General features: G+C 47.1%; 6 protein-coding genes across 7 annotated transcripts; 3 read left to right on the top strand and 3 right to left on the bottom strand.

Annotated features, from left to right (window-relative positions):
* Positions 1-5058: 5058 nt before the first annotated feature.
* Positions 5059-9436, bottom strand: LOC131207074 (uncharacterized). Its single transcript, XM_058199683.1, has 5 exons — positions 9310-9436; positions 6018-9246; positions 5572-5916; positions 5402-5492; positions 5059-5325 (listed from the first exon to the last, which is right to left on the bottom strand). Exons 1-5 carry the CDS (start codon positions 9327-9329, stop codon positions 5237-5239), a joined length of 3774 nt encoding a protein of 1257 aa, XP_058055666.1. The 5' UTR covers positions 9330-9436; the 3' UTR covers positions 5059-5236.
* Positions 9437-9770: 334 nt separating this feature from the next.
* LOC131208477 (RNA-binding protein squid-like) lies at positions 9771-10941 on the top strand. The gene has a single exon (XM_058201248.1). It carries the CDS (start codon positions 9980-9982, stop codon positions 10919-10921), a length of 942 nt encoding a protein of 313 aa, XP_058057231.1. The 5' UTR covers positions 9771-9979; the 3' UTR covers positions 10922-10941.
* A 230-nt stretch (positions 10942-11171) lies between these two features.
* On the bottom strand, positions 11172-13886 carry LOC131209024 (BOS complex subunit ncln). The gene is made up of 4 exons (XM_058201990.1): positions 13443-13886; positions 13164-13351; positions 12167-12973; positions 11172-12095 (listed from the first exon to the last, which is right to left on the bottom strand). Exons 1-4 carry the CDS (start codon positions 13609-13611, stop codon positions 11604-11606), a joined length of 1656 nt encoding a protein of 551 aa, XP_058057973.1. The 5' UTR covers positions 13612-13886; the 3' UTR covers positions 11172-11603.
* Positions 13887-14687: 801 nt separating this feature from the next.
* Positions 14688-19983, top strand: LOC131207073 (meckelin). The gene is made up of 9 exons (XM_058199682.1): positions 14688-14730; positions 14793-14996; positions 15271-16061; positions 17516-18145; positions 18210-18491; positions 18550-18696; positions 18762-19523; positions 19587-19674; positions 19739-19983. The coding sequence occupies exons 1-9, from the start codon at positions 14688-14690 to the stop codon at positions 19981-19983; spliced, it is 3192 nt and encodes a 1063-aa protein (XP_058055665.1).
* A 214-nt stretch (positions 19984-20197) lies between these two features.
* On the top strand, positions 20198-20963 carry LOC131211052 (nuclear cap-binding protein subunit 2). Its single transcript, XM_058204394.1, has 2 exons — positions 20198-20335; positions 20443-20963. Exons 1-2 carry the CDS (start codon positions 20264-20266, stop codon positions 20860-20862), a joined length of 492 nt encoding a protein of 163 aa, XP_058060377.1. The 5' UTR covers positions 20198-20263; the 3' UTR covers positions 20863-20963.
* Positions 20964-21004: 41 nt separating this feature from the next.
* LOC131211050 (coiled-coil domain-containing protein 134-like) lies at positions 21005-22078 on the bottom strand. Of its 2 annotated transcripts, none has more exons than XM_058204392.1 (3): positions 21824-22078; positions 21546-21667; positions 21005-21476 (listed from the first exon to the last, which is right to left on the bottom strand). In XM_058204392.1, the coding sequence occupies exons 1-3, from the start codon at positions 21999-22001 to the stop codon at positions 21051-21053; spliced, it is 726 nt and encodes a 241-aa protein (XP_058060375.1). In that variant the 5' UTR covers positions 22002-22078; the 3' UTR covers positions 21005-21050. The 2 variants fall into 2 exon arrangements, with proteins under 2 accessions (XP_058060375.1, XP_058060376.1); XM_058204393.1 differs by having other exon boundaries at positions 21828-21957.
* Positions 22079-24142: the final 2064 nt, after the last annotated feature.

Raw genomic sequence — 24142 nt, 5'->3', positions numbered from 1 at the left:
CGGCTGAACTGAGCACCAATCGGGTTAGCAAAACCGAGCGCCCGGTACACACGAAATGGCGACGCGAGCGAAATTCCGGGAAGGCCGTGTAAAAAATGGCCGCAATTGCTCCCCTTTCTTCTGTGGCCGCTACAGTGCTACGCTTCTTTTGTGCCTTCGCTTATCTTCCTCCGCCGGTTTGCACTCGCACGACAAATGGTTTCTAATTTTTGGCCCGACGCAACGTCACCCTTCTGTTTGGCAAATGGCACACAAACACACTCACACAGCCGAGAAATCGTTCGGCAGCTTGTTGCAGCTCTGGCGTCTTCCCCTCGAACAACAAACAATAAAGCACACCAAACCTTACCGACGTTCAAACACACACGCAGCACAACAATGGGCCAACTGAACACACTCCGAAAACACTGAGCGTGTTTCTATTCGCTTCTTTTTAGGGGCCTCCAGAAACACTCCTTGCTCACGACGGCGTAGGAAAATGCAGCTAACGCGAAACGGCGGTTTTTAGCCCCGGACCTCACACCGCGTAATGGCCAAAGCAAAAAATCCTTCCCAACAACGAAACAACGCAACTAACTCGTGGAAATTCTCAGCGGCGACTACGACCGAATGCAACTACAAGACGCGAGAAATGTTGAATTCATGCTTCATTCCGACCGCTCTCTCTCTCTCGCTCTCTATCTACCGTATTTTTCCGTGTATAACGCGCACCTTTTTCCCAATTTTTTAAGCTCTAAAATCTGGGTGCGCGTTATACAAGGGGAGTACAAATTTTGGCTCCTCTAAGCTTACAAATATGCCCTTTTATATGCCTACAAATATGGTATTTATGAATAAATTATGAAATGAAACATATGTTAGGAATATAATTATCCTTACAATATCTTACGGGAGTTACAACAGATGTTGCTGTGAAATCATTAAAAAAATGTGGCATCATCAACACTATGGATGGATCTGAAGATGTCGCAATTTTTGAGGACTCTTCAGAGAGTGACAATGAGGAGTACATTGAAGAGCAATTAAAGAATCTGAATTTGTCAGACAGCAGTAAATCAGAGTTTGAAGATTATTACGAAATATAAAATACTAGTATATCTTTTGCAATGTATACGCATTTTACCTTTAGTCTGCTTTAGAATATTTATAGAATATTTAGAATAATACATTATTATCATTTGGTATTTGTTGGATACCACATATCTGAAAAATGTATAATAAAAAACTTTTTTTCCACTTTTTTCTCTTAAAATATGGGTGCGCGTTATACACGGAAAAATACGGTATATCTCTCACTCTCTCTCTCACTCTCTCTCTCTCTCTCTCTCTCTCTCTCTCTCTCTCTCTCTCTCAAAGAGGAGCGCGCGCAGATCGCTCTCTTTATTTGCCGGGGTATGCTCTCAGCTCTCCGTATCGATCTGTCTGACACGCGGCGCGGGGAGCCCCCCGTTTTCAACCCCACTACGTTCCTTCTGCTTTGTGTTGGATGGCGTTGCCGCTCGCGACTACCAGCCGGGTCCGAGAGCCCCCTCCCCTTCAACCCAACGAAAGGGGTCCGTCTGACAGTCGTTTGACACGTTTCCGCTCCGTACCGGCCACCCGGCGCCCGCTGCACGGTGGGTGGTGGGCGACGTGAGTCACGGGAAAGGCTGCCAGTACACGTGCTCACGCCTTCGCCTCGCTAATCGTCTCACACACGGTTTCACTTCCCCCCGCGCGGCTTCCTTCCTATTTTCGGGTGCTACGAATCAGGTTTTTGATGCCGCAAAAAAATGAAAGCCGATGCTTTTTCGGTTACAAATTAACACCGCCGGCCGCAGCTTCCTAATCAGCAGTATCGACAATCCGCTTTTTTGTCGCGACAACTAACCGGGAAGCCCTGAGTGTCCGTTGGGGGGAAATCAAGCATATGGCGTAGTTCATCGCCTTCGACCCGGATGTTGTGAGGGCTCATTCTCTCTCTCTCTCTCTCTCTCTCTCTCGTGGCTGCGGTTTATGGAATGGACTTCCGGTATCCGGGGCCTCCCCACAACAAAGCATCCCCACTAAAGCTACCGCCAACAGTAATGTAGCGTCCAAGTAAGCTTTATTCTCTCCACAACAGCCAAAGAATAATCTAAAAAACAACGCCAACTGGTTAATTACGAAAAAATAACGAAAGAGAGAGAGAAACAATATTGTTTCTATTACTGTAAAGAAAACGGACCGCGCACCGATTTGAGTTTGGTTCCTGTTGTTTTTATTGTTTCCATCTTATCGCATTTCTGCTTCCCAACGACAGCATCCGCCGGAGCACGTGCCTTCCGAGAATTTTGCCAATTTGTGGCGCGTCTTCGTTGGCGGCGCACATCGAACACTTTTTCTTTCTTTTCGCACCGCGCACCGGTGCTCAATCGTACGCTTCGCGGAATGCAATGCCTACTACAAGCCAATGGCCATTTTGCCCAGATTTATTGTTCCACTGGCAACGCGCCGATCGGTTGAACGAGTCCGGCGTTTCGCGGTACGCCTTTATTAATGATCTCTGCCTTTTCCGTTTGAGCAACGACATGCTGTTCATACATTTTATTACAATATTAGATTGGCGCTGGTTTTTGACCTTTCTTTCGACAACTCCTTGCCCGCGGCAAGGAGTTATGAAAATCGAGCCTTGGCCAAACTCTAGTTTAGGTTTGCGAATTGGTTACGTTTGCTTATCCAAAACCGGGTGTCCTCAAACGCTGAAGTCTGCTAGATTTGTTATCCGTCACGCGCGTTGAATGTTTCGCCTCGATGAATGCATAATTCGGATCCATGGCGTCGTGCGTTGCTTTCGGCTTGCTATCATGCTAACCGAGTTGGCCTAGGATGCCAAAGTTGATTGATTTTCCAAGCAGAAGCAGGCCGCACGTGTCTGCGTAATGGCGCGCAAGGGATATAGTGCTATTTTTTCTTTCTCTAATCCCACCTCGATCTAGAGATTATAATTTGATGGGATTATCCTTCATTAATCATTTTTTCACCTTTTTACCACGGTATCCGCTGGTGTTTTGTGAATTGTGGGAAATGGTAAGCGACCCCTTCTTGGCGGAGGCATCATTACGATCGAAAGCCATTATGACACGAACGCAACGCCGAGGTTTGCGTTACGGAACGGTGGACTGTAACTGAATTTGATCCTTTTCGCCTAATCAGTACGGAGAAGGGATTGCTTACCCGTTTGCTTCGTGGAACGTCCGAACGGGCGTGTTAGGGTGTCCTGGGAAAATCTCGCATTATTTACTAAGCATCCACCATACCGGCAGAAGGCCGCACAGTTCTGCGAAGCAAGAGCGCTCAGATTAACTCCCTGCCAGATGGGTGTAAAAACCTGGCACGCGCCCGTATATTCGGTAGACTAGTAGCACTTTTCCTGATCAAATTTCGAGCCCATTTGCGCGCCGATGGACCTCGGGGAAATACGAACCAGCGATGATTGCAGACTGAAGTTGAAGAGCATTACAGAAACTCTGGTACCTTATTTGCGAAATGAAGCGACAGTATCGTAAGTGAGTAACAAAAGTTGAAATTGCACTGAAGTCTCCCGCTGCTGGCCGACCATGCTGCGGTTCGCTTCCGGTTAAACTTTCACCTTCAAGTGCCTTCAATTTGAATCCAGGTTCGAAAAATGTATTTCCAGCTGATAAATTGCAGATTACGCCTCGGTGAGCGCACGATGACCAAAACGAGGCCAATGTTTCGCACGGCACGTTAACACGTGCGTGACGGGACCGAACGGTCACGTTTTCCTACGCCACCACGTTGGGTGGAGAGGGTTTGGAGTGAAGCAAAAAATAGGAAAATGGCGAACCAAAAGAAAATGGCTCACCACAACAGGCTTAATGGATGGCAACAAAGTGTACATTAAATGTGTTATGCAACCGCATAAACATAGGAACAGCAGCGAGCAATGAAAACTCGCATTACTTAATACAAATATTCTATTGAAATGCTAATTAAAAACGCAGGTGAATGTTGTATAATTTTTATTTATGATTTGAACAACAAGCTTGAGCATTCAGAAGTATTTACGATAGATGACTATTTGAATTATTAGTAGAATTCGCCCATAACCGCTAACAGCAACATTACGATATGCACTAAAACACTCGATGACGCGTGTTTGCTTGAAACTTTTCCATTCATGCTTTCCATGTACTTGAAACTGCAAACAACGGATTTTTTGGATGCCCCAAACGGCGAGAGCCAATAGTCCGTTTGGTAAACCTACGGTGCCGTGTAATGGCACTCGGGCAAAGGCCCATAAGCAATCCATTTTCCACATTTCAAAGTGTCAGCAACGATGCTCCGTCCCACGCCGACGGAAAGCGTAAAGATGCCACAAGTGGGCGGCTGTAGATCAACAATACTACGCTCGAGAAAAAGAAAATCTAACGTCAACAACCTGGTGATGAAATTAAAAAACGTCCACACGTGTGCGCAACACATCGCAGCAAGGCGTCATACGTCGCTGAGAATGCCTTCGAACCGAAAAGAGTTTTCCGGCTTGCGGTTAGCACCAGAAGTGAAGCTGAAGTAGGACTTGAATAGGCAAAACATGGTATGGCAGGAACCAGGAACCTAGAGCCAAACAGACCATGAGATTTTTGTGCGCAGTAATTGTCTAAACTTTACAGTTTACAGATTCGGGCAGTACGCAAACCGATCTGTAAAAGCTCAGGAAACTCACGGAAACTGATCTCACCATATGATCCGAACTGATTTCACCATCGTTTGTTGGTTAGTAATTTTTGAACACACAGTACGACAATGTTTAAAGAAAACAGATATTTTGTATATAGGTTTTCTTAGGCTTAGAGCTACGTTCCTATATACAAGATTTCTATGAGACTCTCTTACGGAAGCCGCGGCTCTCTGCAGAACTGTTTAGAACTGTAAAATCCAAACTGGCATCGTGGGTGGGCTCGCTCAGATGTTGTTCCTTGTGCTAGACGGCGATTGAGATGATACAATAATATGCTGCATGATATTGTGCCTGAAGAATGTATTTAAAAAAAATCGGCTTCAACATCAGTTTATAATTTTTCCTACAAACTGTATCTAACATGGCTTTAGATGAATCGGGTTATTAGCATTCGTGAGGACGAAGGCCAAAACCAATACATAAGCCATTCCGCTGTAACATTTATTTAGACCGGAAAAATTACAATTTTTTCATAGCTTTCTCTCAATTTTTCGTTCGCCTAGCACTTCTCGCCTATTTCACCACGCGGTCTTTTGGCACAATCGTCTTCATCATGAACAGTATAGACGTTTCTGGGCCGTTTTGAATCTCGTACCGAGAATCTGAGTGAAAACACAAAATATCAAATAACTATTACTATTACCAAGTATAAGAAAAATGTCCCACAAGCTCACTTACCAGTAGATAATATCAGGAAATCGCCTCCCTTAACTTGCAACTGGCCGTTTTCGATCGTGAAAGTAAGTGAACCGTTGAGGATGAGAAACCTCTGCAAAACCATAAAAGTAAAAGAACAAACCAACAGTCAGACTCGGGTTGATTTCAAACTCTAAGCAAGTGCGCCGTACCAGCAAACATTTTTTTGCACGCGTCAAGTTCTTCTTTCCATTCGGCGGTAACCGGATGAACCCAAACTGTTCCGTTTCTGAGAAGGTGTAGAAAGAGTACTCTACACCTCGCAGCTGCCTGAACTCCAAATGATCTAACGAGAAATGCTGGTAGCCTACTTCCGCCGATGGTACTTTCTGCGGTCTTCGTCGCTGCTGGTTGTCCATCAACCTCAGCATCCAGTCCGTGGTTTGCCGTTTCTGCGCCAAAAGATCCTCACTGTTGCCAGCGTTTGTTGGTTGCATTGGTTTGCCGGCAGCTGAACCGCCGTCACCGGTTACCACCGTGTGCGCCTCGCTAACGGTCTGAGGAAGAGTAGTAAAAGTGTTACTTCCCATCATCACTTACGATCAAGAGGCCAAAGCGAAGACATAAAAGTTGGCCACATAGTTGTCTGGGTACGCACCGTCATGACTGCCGAGCCAAGGCCAGAGTCATGTCCGTTGGGAGATGCACTCCTGTGCGAGAGAGATGATGACAAAGAAGACAAAGGGGTGGCCAAGTGTGGTTCTTCGGTTGGCCTCGGATGTTTCTTCTGGACAGCTTGCTTCTTCTTTGGCGGCTCCGGCGGAATTCTAAAGCCTTCACTGTCGAACTGCTCTTCTGGTTGGGATTTTTTTTTCGTTTTCTGATGAACATTATGGACCTCAGTACCGCCCGCTTCCTCAATCGGAGGGGGTGCAGCCGACTGTTTTTTCGCAATTTTCGTCCGTTTCTTGGAAGATTTTTTGGGCATTTTTTCCCTTTGTAGTTCACAGCAGCGCTTGAAGATTTCCTGCACATTAGGATTGCAGTACATCGGCCCATCAGTTTGCGATATCATCGGATTACGGGCCAGTACGTCCATGGGGATGCGCCGGTTACGATGACTCCGACGAATGGTGTTAGTATCCTCGCTGCTATCCACCTGCTGGCGAATCCCATTCGCAGCATCTTTTAAATCTTTCGTTGTAATCGGTAGCGCTGTCACGGGATTTTTTTTAGGCTTTGGTCTGCCAACCTTCTTTGAGGGTTTGGCCACCTTAACTGAATCTTCTTTCCCCTCTATCGCGCTCAAACCAACGAGCGTATTCGAGCGCTTCTCCAACGTTTCTGTGTTTTGCTTCTCATGCACCGGGCTGTGAGGGACCGCTGTCACCCTTGGTGTGCTGTTGTTGGAGTTAGTTACCAACGACTGGCTGACATTTAGGGCCCGTTTGATGGTTGTTTTTGAGAGTCGCATAACATGCACTTCCACTGGTCTTATTTCATTCTCGAGGCGTGTTTGTTGAGCCTTTACTCCTTCTACTACCATCGACATTGGTTCCGCCGTAGTCAGCTCACCGACGGCCACTGTTTCTGGCAATTCATTCTCAGACATCTCCTTACCGAACAGCTTGCGACGTTCCTTACGTTTCTGCACCTTTTCTACTACTTTCTCCTTGCAGGCTGCCTCCACAGTTTTGAAATAGCTGATCGTTTCCTCATCCACCTTCGCTGTGGTGCGCTTCTTCTTTTGCATATTTAACGTTGTGCGGCGTTCGTCTTCGCATCTGCCCGTGATAACAGGTGGACCTTCCTGGTTCATGAGTATCTCGTCCACCACAGCGAGCATTTTCATTGAGACTTGATCGTGTGGCGAGGCGCTCGTGATCCGGTCTCTGCGAACCATGGAGTCAGTCTCTATCCGGTCAACAGTGGCCTCGTCACGAACGGTCGGGGCCAAACTTGCTTCGGGAGAACGCTTTCGTGGGGAAACATGACCCTTCTGGTGTCCATCCGTTTCCATTGCAGGTGCCTCACTAGTTCCGTGTGCAGCATCAGTGTCATCGCCAAATGCAGATGGCGGTTCGAAGATCTCGTGCACAATAGAACGCGGAGTGTCGATAGTGGCGATCGGAACAGGGTTCGTCACAGACGACGATAAGCAGTTGTTACGCATCTCATTCAAATTGTTCCCAATTCCGGCCGATGTTTCATCATCCCACTCGTCGATGATCATGTTAATCGTATTCCGGTTAGTTCGATTTGCCCGCGTTGTTGCAGTTCCTTGATGACCCGATGAATCAGCTACAACTTTGTTGCACTCCATCTCTTCGACATGCCCGATGGTTTCTTGCGACCTGAGGGCTCTGCTGTCTTGACGCTCTTCGTGAACATGTTGTTGCCCTTGTAACGGTGATCTCTGCGACTGCAGTTCCTTGTTATCACCTGATCTTTTATTTCGGTCTGATTTGACTCGTGAGCTGATGCGCGCCGCAGGAGCGTTGCCTTCCGAACCTTCAGTAGCTAGTTGCGCTTTAGCGCACCCTGTGCCACCGGTCGCTGTCATACTTTTCTTGGCCAGTTCAGGGCTACGCGTAACATATTCGAGCCTCCTTTGCGCCACAGAGGATTGCAATTTTTCGTTAGATCGTTCTACATCGCCTCGACGCTGCTGGCGAGCGGACGGCGTCGCTTTCCTAGACTGCTTGGGGCTGGCGCTAGGTTCTCTTGCAGCTTCTTCTTCGGAGCTTTCATCCGATGTAATATCTGAATCTCTCGGTGATGTTATATAGATCGGGGATACTTCGCGAATCTCTTGCAACTTTGTGGCAAAACTAACACGATTACGCACCGGAGTCGATCCTTCGGGAACGAGTTTCTTTAAAATGCTTTGTCTCGGCGTCGAGAAACCATTTCCATCCCCACGGACCTCACCGTTTTCCTCCTCCAGCAGCTGTTGGATGGACTTCCTGCGTACATCGGAACGGCCTCCGGGTGATACCCTCAACCCACTGAGGGGCGTGGAGCATACGCTGGGTGATCTGCGTACTGGACTAGGCGTTTCTGGGACAATAAGCACATCATGATCACGGGGTGGAGTTGTAGCCCGGTTGTTTCGTTCATCGCCGTCCACTTGATCTTGTGTGGCCGGAACGAAGCTGTCATTCGCTAAGTTGGGAGTAGCGGCTGGGACCGGCGATTGCGGAGCACTAGCCGGTACCGGCTTATTGAACGGCATCAGCGGAGGGCTTTCCGAAATGGGAGAAATCGTCTCTTTAATATTCAGGAAATTTTCATCGCTTCGTTCTTGGCGATCGCCCGCGTTGGGTGTGCTCGATATCAGCTGTCGTAATCTTTCACACTTCAACTGGTTGGATCTCTGGCACTCTTTCAACACTGCTAGGCGGTTGAGATTTGTTTCGAGGGCAGAATTACGCAGCGTCACTCTGCCCAATCTGCTCCTGTTCGGTGAGCCTCCGCCGATGGTCGCAGTTGCAGGGCGTTGGTTGCGAGGGCTTGCAACAAGCGAAGACATTCCTCTACGAGGACTGAGAAACGAGGGCACTCTGCTGTCGATCTGCACAGGTGGTGATGGTGGTAACGCCTCAACGCCATCATCCGATACAGTGACATCTGACGTTACAGACCCCACCGCGGTCACTGCCCCAGCGTCTGCCGACTTTTCCGTTTCCTTGTTCGGCGACCGCAGGACGTTATCAAACCGGAACTGTATCGGTGCGTCATCTTCGCGAAACAACTGGTTTAGCCTGGGCCGTTTTGGCTGGCCATTTCTGTTGCGAATGAACTCTATTAACTTGTTCCCACTGGACGAATCGAGAACATTTTCTGAAAACAAACCATCGATATCCGAGAGTCGCACGGGCGGAAATCTGCACAAAAAGAAAAGCCATAAATAACATCTTTCAACGAAGCGTAGATTTCGATCAAATTACTCAGCATGCGGATTCGCCATCACTTTCGAGGGTGCGCCAAAGTACTATCGATAGCAACGTTCGCGGTGATACAATGCATCGGAATCGTCCCAAGCGGGTTTTGTTGAGCAGCACACCACCACACACCAATAATCCCAATCTGTACCGCGTCTGCTTGAAGCACTAATCAGTGTGCACTGGGTAGGATTTATTCGAACTCTTTAAACTGTGTTTTTCTACGTTGTTGGCCAACAGAATTGTCTAGTGTGTTCGATCGTCACTCGCTTCTTCGCTAAGGACGCTTGCTCGGATCGACCGTTAACTGACAAACGGGCGAAATGTTTAACGTCAACTCTGAACGCTTTGACAGCCGGGCGAAATGGTTGAGGTTTCGCGCGATGTTATTTTTCGAAACGTTAAAGTTACCGCCATATCGATGAAAACATGGTTCGATGATATTTTCTCACGCTACCTGTGGAACCGTGGTGTGGAACGCGCTTGTAGACGAGCTGTGAAAGGGTTTTTTCTAGCCGGACGCTACTTTTGCAGGTAATTGGCAACGATCACGCCAAGCCAAAGGAAGTGAAAGATATAACGGTGGCGGCAATTTGTTCCCGCATTAACTTCATAGTTTAGATAAAGCCCATCGCCGCTACCCAAACAATCAAGCGACAAGCTTAACCGAAAAAAGATGGCAGACGCAAGCGACGCCGAGATGCATGATGCTGGGCAAAACCCCGTCGGAAATGGGAACAATCAGCAGGACTCGGATCAAGCTGCGCATGAATCAAACAACGCAGCTAACGGAGGAAACAGTTCCGAAGCCAGTGACGACCGAAAATTATTCGTTGGCGGGCTTAGCTGGGAAACATCAGACTTAGAACTGAAGAAACATTTCAGCACTTACGGCGAAATCGAAAATGTAAATGTAAAGACGGACCCGAACACGGGACGATCCCGCGGCTTCGCTTTTATTGTCTACAAAAGCGCTGACGCCATAGAGAAGGTGATTTCGGCGGGTGATCATATCATCAATAACAAAAAGGTCGATCCAAAAAAAGCGAAGGCACGCTACGGGAAAATTTTCGTCGGAGGCCTAACGACGGACATCAGTGACGAGGAGATAAAGACATTCTTTGGCCAGTTCGGGAATATCGTCGAGGTGGAGATGCCATTTGACAAACACAAGAACCAACGGAAAGGCTTCTGCTTCATCACATACGACTCCGAGAAAGTGGTAAACGAGGTTTTGAAAACACCGAAGCAAACCATCTGCGGCAAAGAAGTGGACGTAAAGAAAGCTACACCCAAGCCGGAGGGCGCGAACACACCGATGGGCGGCCGAGGGGGTATGCGCGGAATGCCACCCCGAGGAATGCGAGGAGGTCGCGGGGGACCGGCCGGTAGCTATGGCCAAGGCTGGGGCGGGCCAGGCTACGGAGGCTACGGTTACGGCCAGGGATATGGTGGTGGGTACAATGACTACGGGTATGGCGATTACGACGGAGATTACATGAAAGGAGGACGTCCGGGTGGTCCGAGAGGGGGCAAAGGAGGCGTTGGTGGCTACGGTGGAGGGAAACAGAGAGGTGGTGGAGGCGGTGGTCGTCAGCCGCGCCACACGCCGTACTAACTTGGAGTAAATAAAACATCTCAAGCACCGATACTTCACAATTTTCATCTTTCTTATTCTTAACTTGTAAATTCAGTAAATATATATATGCGGCCGTCTGCCGGATCGAAAGAATTCTCCTACGGATAGAAGTGCGAAACAATGCTTCCCATTGAAAACACACTGAAACCCATTTCTCCATGCGCTTATTCGGTTCAAATTGCAATACAAATTATGGTACTATTTTTGCTCAAACCTATAACACACCCTAGATTGGCAAATAATTTCATTTATTTGGTTTTGTTCGATCAAACCGTCTTTAACCTACAAAATCCAGCGAAGATAACTTTCTATCGCCGGGCTTCGTGTTGTCCGCAAACCAAACTAATAAATAGGGGTATCCGACTACTTCTAGAAGTGAAACGCATAGTGAGGAACAAACTTGGTTGCTAAACTCCAAATCTAAAGAAGGGACAACGGACACTGCAGTCGTTCTTGAATCGAACTCCAGGATGGCGTTACTGTGAACCGATAAGGATTATTTGATGGCGGTCTCCCCACCAATAACAGTCCCTCTTTAGCATAAATGGATTTTACTGAGAAAAAAAAACCGAAAACATGAGTTAAGGTCGACCAGCTACCTAGCACGTAAAACAGAAACAAACAATTGCCGCCAGAACCGGGCGTCGGATGACGTCGCTGCCTAATTCACTTTGGTTTTGATCACGGTCATGCGACACACAACACCGTATAGTTTGGGAAAGTGGAAGATCGCGAAGTAGATCGCTGTGAGGTAGAGCGCAATCATGAAGGTCAGGAAGAGATCGAACGGAGCGGGCTTCACGCTGTAGATGTTCAACAGAGCATCCCGTGCGTCGTATAGCATGAAGTCGGGCTCACGGGCGTCCGGCTTGTCGAATGTCACCTTCACGTTGCGCAGGTACTTTTCGAACGCGTGCTTTAGATCGTTGTTCTGCTGGGTGGAAGCAATGTGCAGCCAGGGAAGAATTTGCTCCCGGCTGATCGCCATCGAGCCGGTAAAGATTTCTCCGGCAGCACCGTTCTCCGCTGGCACACTGTAGATATGGCTGGCCAGTGCCTCGGCGATAATTTTCACATTTCGCTCAAGCGCATCTAGCCGTTCCTCTGGCGTATCGTCTTCGAAGATCGTGTTCCGCAGCGGATCTTTGTGGCTCTGCAAAAGGTGCGAAAAAGTCATCGAACAGGGTTTGTATCGGTTTTTGAAAGCACACAATTGGCTCTCACCTTCACATTCGACAGCGTAAATGCTGGCATTCGCTTCATGCTGAACCGTTCGTGCTCCCAGGCGAGCAATGTGTCCGCCAGATTGATCTTTTTGTGCACACCCTCGACGGTAACGTTTCCGTAGCGCTGGGCCACAGTTCGGAGTGTCTTGTAGAACCCGCTCATGGCCGTGCCTTCCTTCGGGGGTTTCGAAACGTGCATAAAGAGGCTGTCCTGTGTAGCGAGCTGTCCGAGCGTATCAAGACAAACGACAAACTCGGCGTGCTGGATCTGCACATTCTCGTCCAAGTTCGAGTCAAGCCACTTCTTCATGCCCTGAAAGTTAAGCACCAAACCGGACTCGGACACAAGAAACATGAGCCGATACTTGGGAATACTGGCGTGCAGTTTGCTGAACAGTTCCATCAGCGTCAGGAGGGCGGCCAAGTCTGAGTTACTTTGACGGGTGTTCGTTAATCCAAACGTGTCGAGATGGGCGGTCACGATGATGAGCGGCAGTTTGCCGTCGGCATCGTGCGTTTTGCCCGGTTTATTCGGGGCCAGTTCCCCCTGGATGATCGGTATTTTCGATTGTTTGTTGATGGCGTGCGACGCACCGGACACCGCAATCTGGTACCCGTTGGCCGATACCGAGCTGAACATTTCGCTCAGAGCCGACGGGCGGCTCGGTGTGTTCGGTTTGTGGCTGCGCACCGCCGTACGCGTCACCTCGTCGATGATGGCGTTCAGTTTGGGGTCGTAGTCGGAGAAGTACACCGGAATGGGGACCTCTTGCATCATCATCGCCTGCTCTAGCAGGTGAATGTGCTGCGCGGGATCGAGAAAAGGGAGATAACAGAAAGTTACGTCAGGAACTGGAAAGTAAACTGTTTCTTGCTTCCACCAAAAGTGGCACCGCCAAGCATAATTGCATTAGTGGCGAAGAGGCTGAACTAGGTCTCCGCCAGAAGGCTATTTATAATAGGATTAGGAGTTGGCGTCGCGCTCTCCAACGCACCTCTTTGTCCTCCAAGCTGAGGGCGGTCGTATCTTCTGGCAACAGAACGACCAGTCCACCCGCTTTGGCACGTATTTCTCGGAAGTGCTCGATGGTCATATCCTGCAGCCGGGTGAGCACGCAGTGCCTCGATGTTTGCCAGGTGTAAAGCGATTTGGCTTCCAGGTTTAGCGCCGAAGCCCGACAGCCTGCAGGAGGAAGATGAGACAATTAATCTTGAACCGACTTGAATCGATTGAACCGCCATAGGCGAGGCGTACAGCTCCTTCGGCCACTTACCGTAAGGAGCACCGTGAACATCGTACTGTGCCATGCGTTGCACACTGAACTCGCTGGCCGCAAGCACCGGGTTCGAGGAGCAGATGATCAGGATCGGTAGCGTTATCAGCAGATAGTAGGGCAGCCCGCCGCGGAACAGGTCTGCAAAATTGTCTGCCTCCTCAAACATTGTCGAGCACGTTCGGTAGTGTCGTAACTTTCACACCGCACGAACCGTGATTCGGTTGCGCGAAATACTTGGATCTGCACCGCGCGGCCGACCGGCAATTTTGGAACGGGTTCACAGCAAACGGTGCGCACCTGTGACCACGGAGAGTGTCCGGAAGCAATTGAGAGCCCGCTAAAGGCACGGTTTCAGTGATGAAATGGTGAACGAACGAAAAGCGTGCCGTCCGTACCGTGGGAAAAAAATTAATCCTTGTCCATCTAATCGAAAACGAGAGGGAACGAACAAACACGAGCGAAAGAAATGGTCACGGGGAACAGAAAAGTCAAATCTGACAGTTGTGACAGCTGACAGCTATGGTTGAGTGAGTGGAAGGTTGTCATATTTCAAACGGAATGCAACGGAAATTCGAACGCGTTATAAAATTATGGTTTTATTGAAATAGCGGTTTCATCAAATGATGTGTGCAAAAAAACTTAAAAAGTTTAAATATTTATGCTCAATAAGCGAATCAAACATTGTCGAATCAACCAATATGCGAATATTCTATTGATGACCAATGGCCAGTAATGATAGATACCGGCGAAAATAAATATGGACAATTCATTTACAGATATGTTTAAGAGCTGATAAAACGCCTATAATTCAGAGGATACCGACTTACATTGTAAAACCCCATTTGGTTAACAAGAGATGGAACAGTTCAAATAATATGAAAAAAAACTTCGCGTCTCAAGCGACTTGGTCCGAGAAACATTCGGTACTTTACACCCCTGGCAGGATACGGCTAGAATATTAAATGATCAGATGTTCGTTTTAACAAACACAGCTGTACCCGTCAACAGACTACGTGCAATGGGTTAGTATTTGCACACGCTGCGTAACCATGGCGACAACAACTAAACAAATGTTACCATGTTTACATGCCCAATGTTCTGCCTTGGACGAGTCCTGCGGACCATCAGGCTAGTGCAGTGCGCTACAGAGTGTCCTAGGGGTCGCAGGTCGCGGTGTCCTTTACTATCGGCTTCCACTAGGAGTGAAAGTGAAAGCCCCCTAGAAACGCACGGCGACGTACGATGAGTGATAGCACTTGCTTCGAAGGCACGAAACTGATCAGATGTTAGGATACACTCAAGCAAGCCTCTCGGTGCCTTGCGCTGCGATGGGATCGGTTTCTTTAGCGCGAATCCTGGCGCTGTTGCTCGGCCTATTAACATTCACGTGCAGCGAGTGGCTGGTTTCGGCAAACGTTAATTTTTATAACTCGAACGATGAGCAGTTGTACGTCACGCCCGACGATTGTAAGGCAAACGAATACTTTGACCTGTTCGCAATGAAGTGTGTCCTGTGCGACGATGGACTACATCTGGTGCCCGCTAGGGATAGTGAGTATTGGGAGGATTTCTTCTCTTGCATCTCTTGAAATCAACGACCTCCGGCATATTGATTTAACAAACTGCTCGAGCAGCGGGGAATCCATGACAAGCCCAAGGATTTTAAAGTACATGCACCATTTTGTTTTATTTATTTTCGGCCAGGCAGAAACACCTGTAATTGACACAGTACAGGGCCATGTGCTCATTTCAGCCCCCCTTTTTTATAGATTAATCCAACACAACCACTTAATAATGTTCTGTATTTGTTTTTCCCTGTCTGAAGAATTGTCGTGCATGTGCAACGAGCAGTCCGTGCCAATACGTGACCATGAAAGTGCACTTCAGCGTCCGGTTTGTCAAAACGTGAGCGAATTCTTCGCCCAGTTCGCGGCGGCCGAGCGCTTTGATACGGTGAACTTTTGTAAAACCACCCAAATCGGCATCGTCAATACGACAAAATCATCCAGGACCGTTTACCAGCGACGCCGCACGTTCCCTCCCGGCACCGAGCGCAGCGTGTGCGAGTGCGACCTAAAGGCCAACTCGCTGTACGTTGAGCCGGATGTGCGGCTCCAGCACGGTCCTGGTGCCGGGGATTCGCGCGGTGCCCATAACTTCTGCCTGCCGCATGCTTTACTGCGCGACGTGCAGAACTATCCGCTGTTCAGTCCGAGCCGGCATCTGCACCAAGGCCGGCAGAACGTGAACGTGTACAAAAATATCAAGTATCTAATAGTGTTTTGTCATGTGATGCGAAGCCCGCGGCACTGCCAGCAGTTGGCAAATTTGTGTGTCCTCAGCTTCTACAGCCTGGACCGGTACTCGCCCTGTGCCATTTTCTACGCCTATCAAACGTACGACGTTACTGGGATGGGGGCCGGCGGGGCCAGCATTCCTGGAGTGGTCAGCGCAAGCCAGAGCTATCTGGCCGGCGACGGAGGGCCGGGCGGTGTCGTGCCCAAAACGGCGCTCGATGTCGTTCGTCCTGGGTTGTTCTATCGGCGCGGCAAGTACGTCAGCGAGTTGCTGGAGAAGTATCTGGACTTTGAGTATGACAGCAGTGAGGCCAATCAGGTATGTTGGGACCCCTTCTTTCCTTCTGGGCAAAATAACATAAACGATGGCGTAGATTCTAAAATCAAACCACTTCCCTGTAAGCTTCCATTCTCGGCCAACAAAGGCTTCCGGTTAGCTGTAGAAAACAGTTAGTTCTGCACCCTCCCAGCAGTCGCCTGTTAAAAAGAGTCCGGCCGTTGCGTGACATTGCGTAAAAATAATTCCTGTCCCAGAAACGAAAGTAGGAGAGAGTAAACAGGACGCAGCATACTCCTCATTAGGGTGCAAAGCTGTGCGATAATTTATGCGTAATCAAATGGTAAATGTAACGATAACGGTAGCGCTAGCGTACCCGGTACCGGACTGGTCCAAGAATCCAGGTCGCACAAGAGTTAGGGAACCATTTCTAAAATGATCTCAATATTATTTGAGAGGTCGAAGAACTGTGCTGTCCTGGCTGACTGACCCACTACGTTGACCCACTATTCGAGGGATTACATTTGTTTGAACGAAAGTTGGGCGTGCTACTAATTAGCGACCGTTGTACCACGCAACATAGGACAGCGGTGTTGAGGATTTTCAATGCACGGGAAAGACGGTTTATGGCCGGTGCCCGCGTATCATGTCCCGTAGGTCGCACGTAAGTGCGTTTTGATCGAAAGTAAACGTTTCAACCTACGAAATGAAGGTCAATACCAACTGATCTTCATTAATATTTGAACAAAGCTTCATAAGCCTGCACGTATTGTCGTGTATAGTTCTATAATGCATAAGGCGGGGTGCGTTCCGGCGTGCCCCCGAGAGATACACTGTGGTAATCGATGCAGTAAAATGTAATTGGCCGCGCTCAGGCCAGCGTATAAAAACATACTAAAAAGCTTCTGAAGGTAGGACCCGTCAGATTCAGGAAATTTCCTTCATGTTCCGTGACAGGAAAATTATAGCTAGAAGAGAGCGAAAGATTCATAAAACTTTTCAAAGTAAACTCCACCGAGTGGACCTGCCAGGAAGCATGGGCCTTACGAAAAATACCGAATTGTTCAAATCTATTAAACGTAATTAATCTTAGAAGTACTGCGGTGTAGTAAAGGCTGCAATGTATGTCACCCACTAATTAATGGTAATATAGCTCTTCCGCGTCCTCATTGTACGCCCTCTGTACCATCGATAGCATGTTCCTTCCGTTTATTCTTTCGTCGTCAAAGGACCGCCTATCGCAGACATTTGTAAATGGCTGTTGCTGTACACCTGTGTCTTGTGCTTAGCTTATCAGTACGTCTTGATCTACTCCAAGTAACCTTTAGTGCTATTAAATGCTCCGTACATACCATGCATACTTCGTGCTGAGTTCGTTCTTTTCCCTCCACAAATGTCCTGCTGCACGAACATGCAAATGCTTCAGGGGAGGTTCCGAACCTATGCAACGATCGAGGCCATGCACTTAACTTCCTTATCGATTACCACGCTTCTAGGTGAATAGCACACTCAATCTCACCCTTGTGAGCTACGATGTGGCCGGACATTTGCGACAATTTCGCGAGCTTCGTTTCGCCGATCTGAATCTATGCGAACGATACGATGCCAGCCAGGAGCAGCGTATCCGGTTCGGCCAGCGCTACCACCGGAAGTGTCGGCTAAACGTGAACCGGCTGGTGGACGATTTTCGTGACCTAGAGTTCATTTCACTGTACGTCAACTATTACGAGCAACGGGTGCGTCTAATGCGCCCTGTTCCGGTGCACATTCGGGACGCGTTCAGCCAGAACAGCGACCCAGAACCGGACAGGTGGCAGCTGGTTAAACGGTTTCTGCTAGTTGATCCCGTTTCCGGCTCGAACGAGCTGCAAAGGCCAAAGCTGTACGGAGAAGTTGATGTGAAGAGCCAACTTTTCTTCGTAAGATACGTAAAGAAGGTGCACTTGGAGTTTAAGCTACATCCGGACCATGTCAAGTATCCGAACCGGATCTCCATTCCACTCGTTCGATTGGAGTATGGGCTGCTCAACACTTCCGAGGCCCGATTTTCATTCTACGGAAACACCGTGGAGTTTGAGTTTAACGTTTCGTTCACTAAGGCATACAGTTACGCGTCGTTGCTTGAGGTACGTGCTTATTTTATGAGGAAAATCATTTACACTAATCGCACAAACCTTTCATTATTCACAGATTCTTCTTCCAATTTTCACCTTGCTTGCGTTTTCTGTGACCATTTTTCAAACGTACTGCTACAAGCTGCGCCAGAACAAGCTGTATTACGACATAGAGGTCTTTTGGAACTTTTTCATCTTCCTTGGCTCGTACCTTGGCACGGCTTTCCTTATTGTACTGGCCATCATAGTGCTGCACGTATTCTTCACCTATAAAACGCAGACCACTATTCACCTGTTGCTTCCAGTGGAGGTCCAGAATGTTGTAGAGGTTTTCATCTACGTGGGATTGGCGTTTAAAGTAAGTTATGCTGCGCACGCGATATTGCCCGCTGGTTAATTGTGCTTCCTCTTTACAGTTACTTAAATTATTGCGAGTGTTTTGTTACATGGGAAATGTAGACATTTTCTTCATCGACTGGGAAAGACCGAAGATATTCGATATTGGTACCATGGGCCAAAGGATGCATCAGTTGGATACGCCGTCGATTGCATCTAGTACAAATGTGAGTTCCTTACTAAATGGTACCAATTTCCAGTTGCTATTAACGGGCTTACTTCTGCATTTTAGACCCGTCCGACCTCCCATGATAGCGTTTCTGCGTGGAGAAATTATTTCATTGCAAACGAATGGCAAGAGTTGGCCACTAGACGGAAGATATCGATGTTTGCCCACATCCTTCTGCTTGCCATTCTCTTTGTGGTGTGTGGTTTTGAGAATTGGTCTTCCAATGCATTTCACCTGCATCTGCACCGTAGCAAAGAGGCACTGGGACCACCAGACAAACTGCTCCTGCTTGCGGTCGGCATACTGATCTACTCATCGGTCTACGCCGCTCAGCGGCTGTACAAATTTTTGATCCACGACCGGTTCATAGAAAATGCCATTCAGCAGTTTATCGATGTGGCGTCGATTGCAAACATATCGGTGTTCATACTGAGCATGGAGTCGTACGGTTACTATATTCACGGTCGGTCGCCCCACGGTTTCTCCGACACGGACATGTGCTCAATGATCATGCAGTTTAAGCGCGAAGAGGAAAACCTGTGCGGAAACCGGGGCTTGCTACCGGGCTCGGAACAGCAAACGTACTCCATCCTGGTGCCAAAGAATCTTCGGTTGTTCTACGATAAACTGATCACTCCGCTGCGCAATTCTTCCTCGCTCGGGCCACACCAGCATCTGAATCAGCCGCGACTGATTGGCAGTGCGAAAATGAGTACGAACGAAGTGTTCACCAGCCCAGGTGGCGGACGGTTGGAGTACAATTTCGAACGCACCATTCTAACGTACTACAACGTGAACCGATTCTTCGCTGCATTCGTTGATCATGTAAGTTCTCGAAGCGCATTACCCATGGCTAAACGGATTCACTGATGATTTGTCTTGTTTTAGGCATTGAAAGATCTGGACTACATCATCCAAGAGCGAACTATTTTGGAGAATATTTTGAACTGTGAATTTCAAAACTTTGTTACCGATAGTAAGTAGCAGTAACCATTCCGGACTAGCAACATCAATTTAATTTCAAACAATCAATTTACCAGACAAAGGCGTGTTCTACATCGATAACGGTCACTCGTTCGACCAAATTCTGTTCTACGGCAATGAAGGAGTATTCTTCCAAGTCGAGCTACTGCTTTTCTGCTGTATTCTGCTACTGACCGGCAGTTATCTGCTGGCCGCGATCGTGATTGGTATCGTCTACAAGTGTTTCGAAGTAGTTATGCATTCGGTGTTGAAAAATAACCTTGCCAAGAAAACGCTCATCGACAAGCGGTTTTTGATTTAAACCTCCACGGGTGTTGTTACGCCTAAATTATTGAATAAATTGACGTTTCAATGATGTTCTCAAAACGAAAATATAGAGTTTATCAAACGTTGACCGTTTGTGACGCACCCTATGTGCCGTAAAATGAACTAGCATTAGTTGGTATTTTGACATATAGGGGGCACAGTACGCAGCTGTCATATTAACAGCAGCGTGTTTTGTTTTGAAGTGATTATCCAAAGCTTACTTTCAGCTTGCATGGTTTTAATTTCTCATATATCTGCTCAGGAATCATTGAAAAATGTCCTCTCAGATCAGCGCCGTTCACACGCCTTCGGTGGCACTCAGTAAATATCGGGACCAGCACTTCAAGGTAAAGGATCGGTGCATTTTTCACTCGTACTCAAGGCTCACGCTTGGCTTGGGCATGCATTATCAACACAATAACTATTTCAATTTTATCTTTCTGCTTTTGAACAGGGTACCCGGCAAGAGCAAGAAAAGTTGCTACGCTTCTCTGCAACCCTCTACGTAGGCAATCTGTCGTTTTACACCACCGAGGAGCAGATCCACGAGTTGTTCTCTCGCTGCGGCGATTTGAGACGTATCATCATGGGTCTCGACAAGTACAAGAAAACACCGTGCGGGTTCTGCTTTGTCGAATACTACTCCCGGATGGACGCAGAACACGCGATGCGCTACATCAACGGAACACGACTTGACGATCGTATTGTGCGTGTCGATTGGGATGCAGGATTCTTGGAGGGCCGACAGTTTGGACGGGGCAAAACAGGTGGCCAGGTGCGAGATGAGTACCGACAAGATCACGATCTGGGGCGAGGAGGTTACGGTAAAATGGTGCAGATGGGACAGCTCGGTGCACCGACGATGCGCGATTAGCGGACAAGCGTGGCTCCATTTAAGGTTAATTAAGCTATCATGTACATTTCGCATAAATATATGTAATCGAATTTCCCTGTAAAAAACTCGAGCAGGTTCCTTTAAAGACATCTCTACTAGACACAACTAAAGTTTTAGGTACGAGTGCATTTGAACAACGATATCAATGTACAAGCTTCAGCCACGTTTTATAATTCATTCTTCGGAGGTATCAGCGATGGCCCTTTCTTGGGTTTCGTTTTGCTTTTTTTCTTTGTAGAAGCATCCGAAGAAGGGTCTTGCTCTTGGTCGCGGTACGGGTTGACGTAATCGGCAGTGCGTTGGTCTTCGTTAATTTCCTGATTCAACAGAGTGAGCAATTCGATCGATTTATCGTCCAGAGCTTGCTTGAACGTTTTTGTGTAGGTCAATGCCTGTGTCATTAGCTCACGCCAATCGGAAACGCTTTTAAGCATACGGAACGACATGTCTGGAAAGTGCAGCACAATTTCACCGAAGAGACACGTATTTTCGAGGAACTGCGCCAGTGCATTTATCAATTCCTGAATTTTGGGAAACTCGGAATCAGCCGTGATGCGATTTCCGCGCAGCTTGCCGCCTTCCTCTCGGATGACCTGGTATAAACATAATATACGTTTGATTCGCGTCGCTAGACGATGAACGTAGCTTCAGTTCTCGCTCACCCGAATAACTTCATCTATGCCAAGCTTCATCAACTTGTAGCGCTTAGCATAATCGTCGATAGATTGGAAATGGTTCACCAGTAGTTTATGTTCCTCTCGTTTGCGTACAAATATCTTCGAATCTAAAACATTGGTAATTAAGGAAAACATATCGCGTACACGCGATAAGAATTGGAATCGTTTGATAAGCATTGATCGCAAACAGTGACGTGTCGTTCGGAAGGGTTCAACGGTCAACTAAAAAAATGGGGTTTGAAGGTTTCATATGAAAAGGATACACACATTATAGTTGATTATTTTGCTCAGATCCAATTCCGGTCCCTTGTCAGCATCTGCAGCCACTGCAAATAACGGAAAATTAACCTGCACATCGAAAATTCCGCATAGAACCGGTATTATGGCTAAAACCAATAAACACTGTACGCCTGAGTAGGACTTATTACTCATTTTCACCATTTTCAATACACTGAGAAATAACAATAATGCGAAGTACAACAAAAATTAATGAAAATAGCTGTTCGGGACCGGCAGATTTTTTAGCAGATCAATTGAGAAATAAACAAAACAAAGACAACGAAGGCAAAGAAAAGAAGGCGCGAAGAAGGCTCTTACGTTCCAGTGTTGCCAAACTATCACATTTATCACAAATTGATTGCAGCTTCACGCCACCTATTATTGGGTAGCTGAAATGAATGGATGTCTCAATCGCTATTTTTAAAATGCGAAACGGCAGTTCAATTTGGGTGGGCTGTGGGACTAAAACAAACATAGTACAAAAACTTAAGTGATTGAATTTGCAAGCTGCAAGAAACATTATATATTCCGGGACTATTCAGTTGTTGCCGCGAGAGGATAATAAACGTCATCTATGTTTCTTCTAAGATCCATTTCTTTTTTCAACTTTCTCTGTAGATTGCATTCTTTCTTCTGCAGCACGTTTGGATAAGTTTGGTTGATCTGCTTTAAATTTTTCAACCGATAGAATGACAAATTACTTTATGGTAAATATTCTTCACTTTTACGTCGTATGGGGAAACCCTGGGAAATCGGTGGGGAATCTTTTGCATCATTGTAATTAATTTAGTTTGGCATTGGAAATGGCGACACGTTTGACACATTATTTCGGCGCTGACCCGAAGGTATCCCGGGGCAATGTATTTGCTTAGGACATGCTTAGGAGCGAGTCTAGCCCTAATAGCCCTTTTCTTTCGGTGCTGAACATTCGGAGAAAGGATGAATGCGATTGAATTGGCCGGACAAATTCCGTAACTGTCGGCCGTAACTATCCATCGCACGAAAGGGAAAGGTGAGCAAATGATTAATGATATCGAATAATAATTAATGACATTTTATTGGAAATTCGTAACCCTGGTCAGAAACCGACGGTTCTTTGTACATCTACACGTGATAGGTGGGTGGGATTGGTTTCATGAATATGTTACGAGCAAACGGCCGAAACTGGTGGAGTGCACAGTTTGATTTGACCAAACAGTACAGGAAGAAACAGTCACAAAGGCTGTTCTATTGTGACGGGTAGCGTCTTAAGATTTCAAACCCACACTTTCTTTCATTATCGTTAGTTCACGGAACCATCGAGTTGTGTTTCCTCGTCGCAGTTTACAACACTTTGTTTCATGTTTATACGGTTTTTTATTCCTTCTTGCTATTCCTTGTTTTCTTTTCAGTATTCTGACACGCTTGAATCAATCAATCATCATGGTGTATATAAATATTACATATGTTGTTTTTGTTTTTTCTTCGTTTTAAAAGTATCTTTACTTCTCCGTTTTATGCTTACATTATGCTTCTACACTCTCCGTAACATGGTTTGCATTTGCTTTTTTATGTTCTGTTCACCTTTGTTTAACTAGTGTTTGTTCACTCTTCACGAGTGGCCGCTGCTATCGTCCATTGCAATACAATGTATTGCAGAGAGAGGGTGGTGAGTCTGGGTCCTGCGGCGATTAGACTGCGCCATGCGTCAACCCGCTGAGGATAACGTTAATTGGAGTAATAAAATTAATAATAATAATAATAATAGTGGGTGTAGACTTCTTGGTTCGGACATTCTATCGAACGTTGTGCTCTGTTCGGTCGCTAGTAACCGTTAAAACAAATCTCAATTAAATTAACTAAGCTATTTTGATTCATAACGCTTCTAGTTGGTTGCACCACAGCGCCACATTTTCCTAGCACTTTTGTCAAACATTTTGGTCTATTTACAGAAACTGGTTACGGGCTAGTCCCTTTGTTTGTCCATTAACTTAACCCATATTGTGTGTATAGAACCCTCGATTTCCACCACGAGCCTCAAATTCCGACCAGCAGCGAGCACACGTTAGAATCAACGTGTTTTTATGCACATTTTCATATTTTTTCGTATTTTCTTATTTTTCTTTATTCTCTTTCAATCCTTCTCTATTCAATACAACACATACGGTAGTCCTTTTACGGCGTTCGAACGACCTCCCAGCGTCTTATGCAATCAGTGCTCGTCTTATGACCAAAGAATTGGGCGCGCCGTTATTTTATGCCGTTTGTCGCCGGCGGGCGGCATAGAATTGGCCGCGCAAGGAAGAAAGGAATCATGCTGAAAG

This window comes from Anopheles bellator, chromosome 2 (genome assembly GCF_943735745.2).
Source record: "Anopheles bellator chromosome 2, idAnoBellAS_SP24_06.2, whole genome shotgun sequence".
NCBI lineage: Eukaryota > Metazoa > Arthropoda > Insecta > Diptera > Culicidae > Anopheles > Anopheles bellator.
Note: the sequence above shows the minus strand (reverse complement) of the source record. Positions and strands in the feature narration are given on the sequence as shown.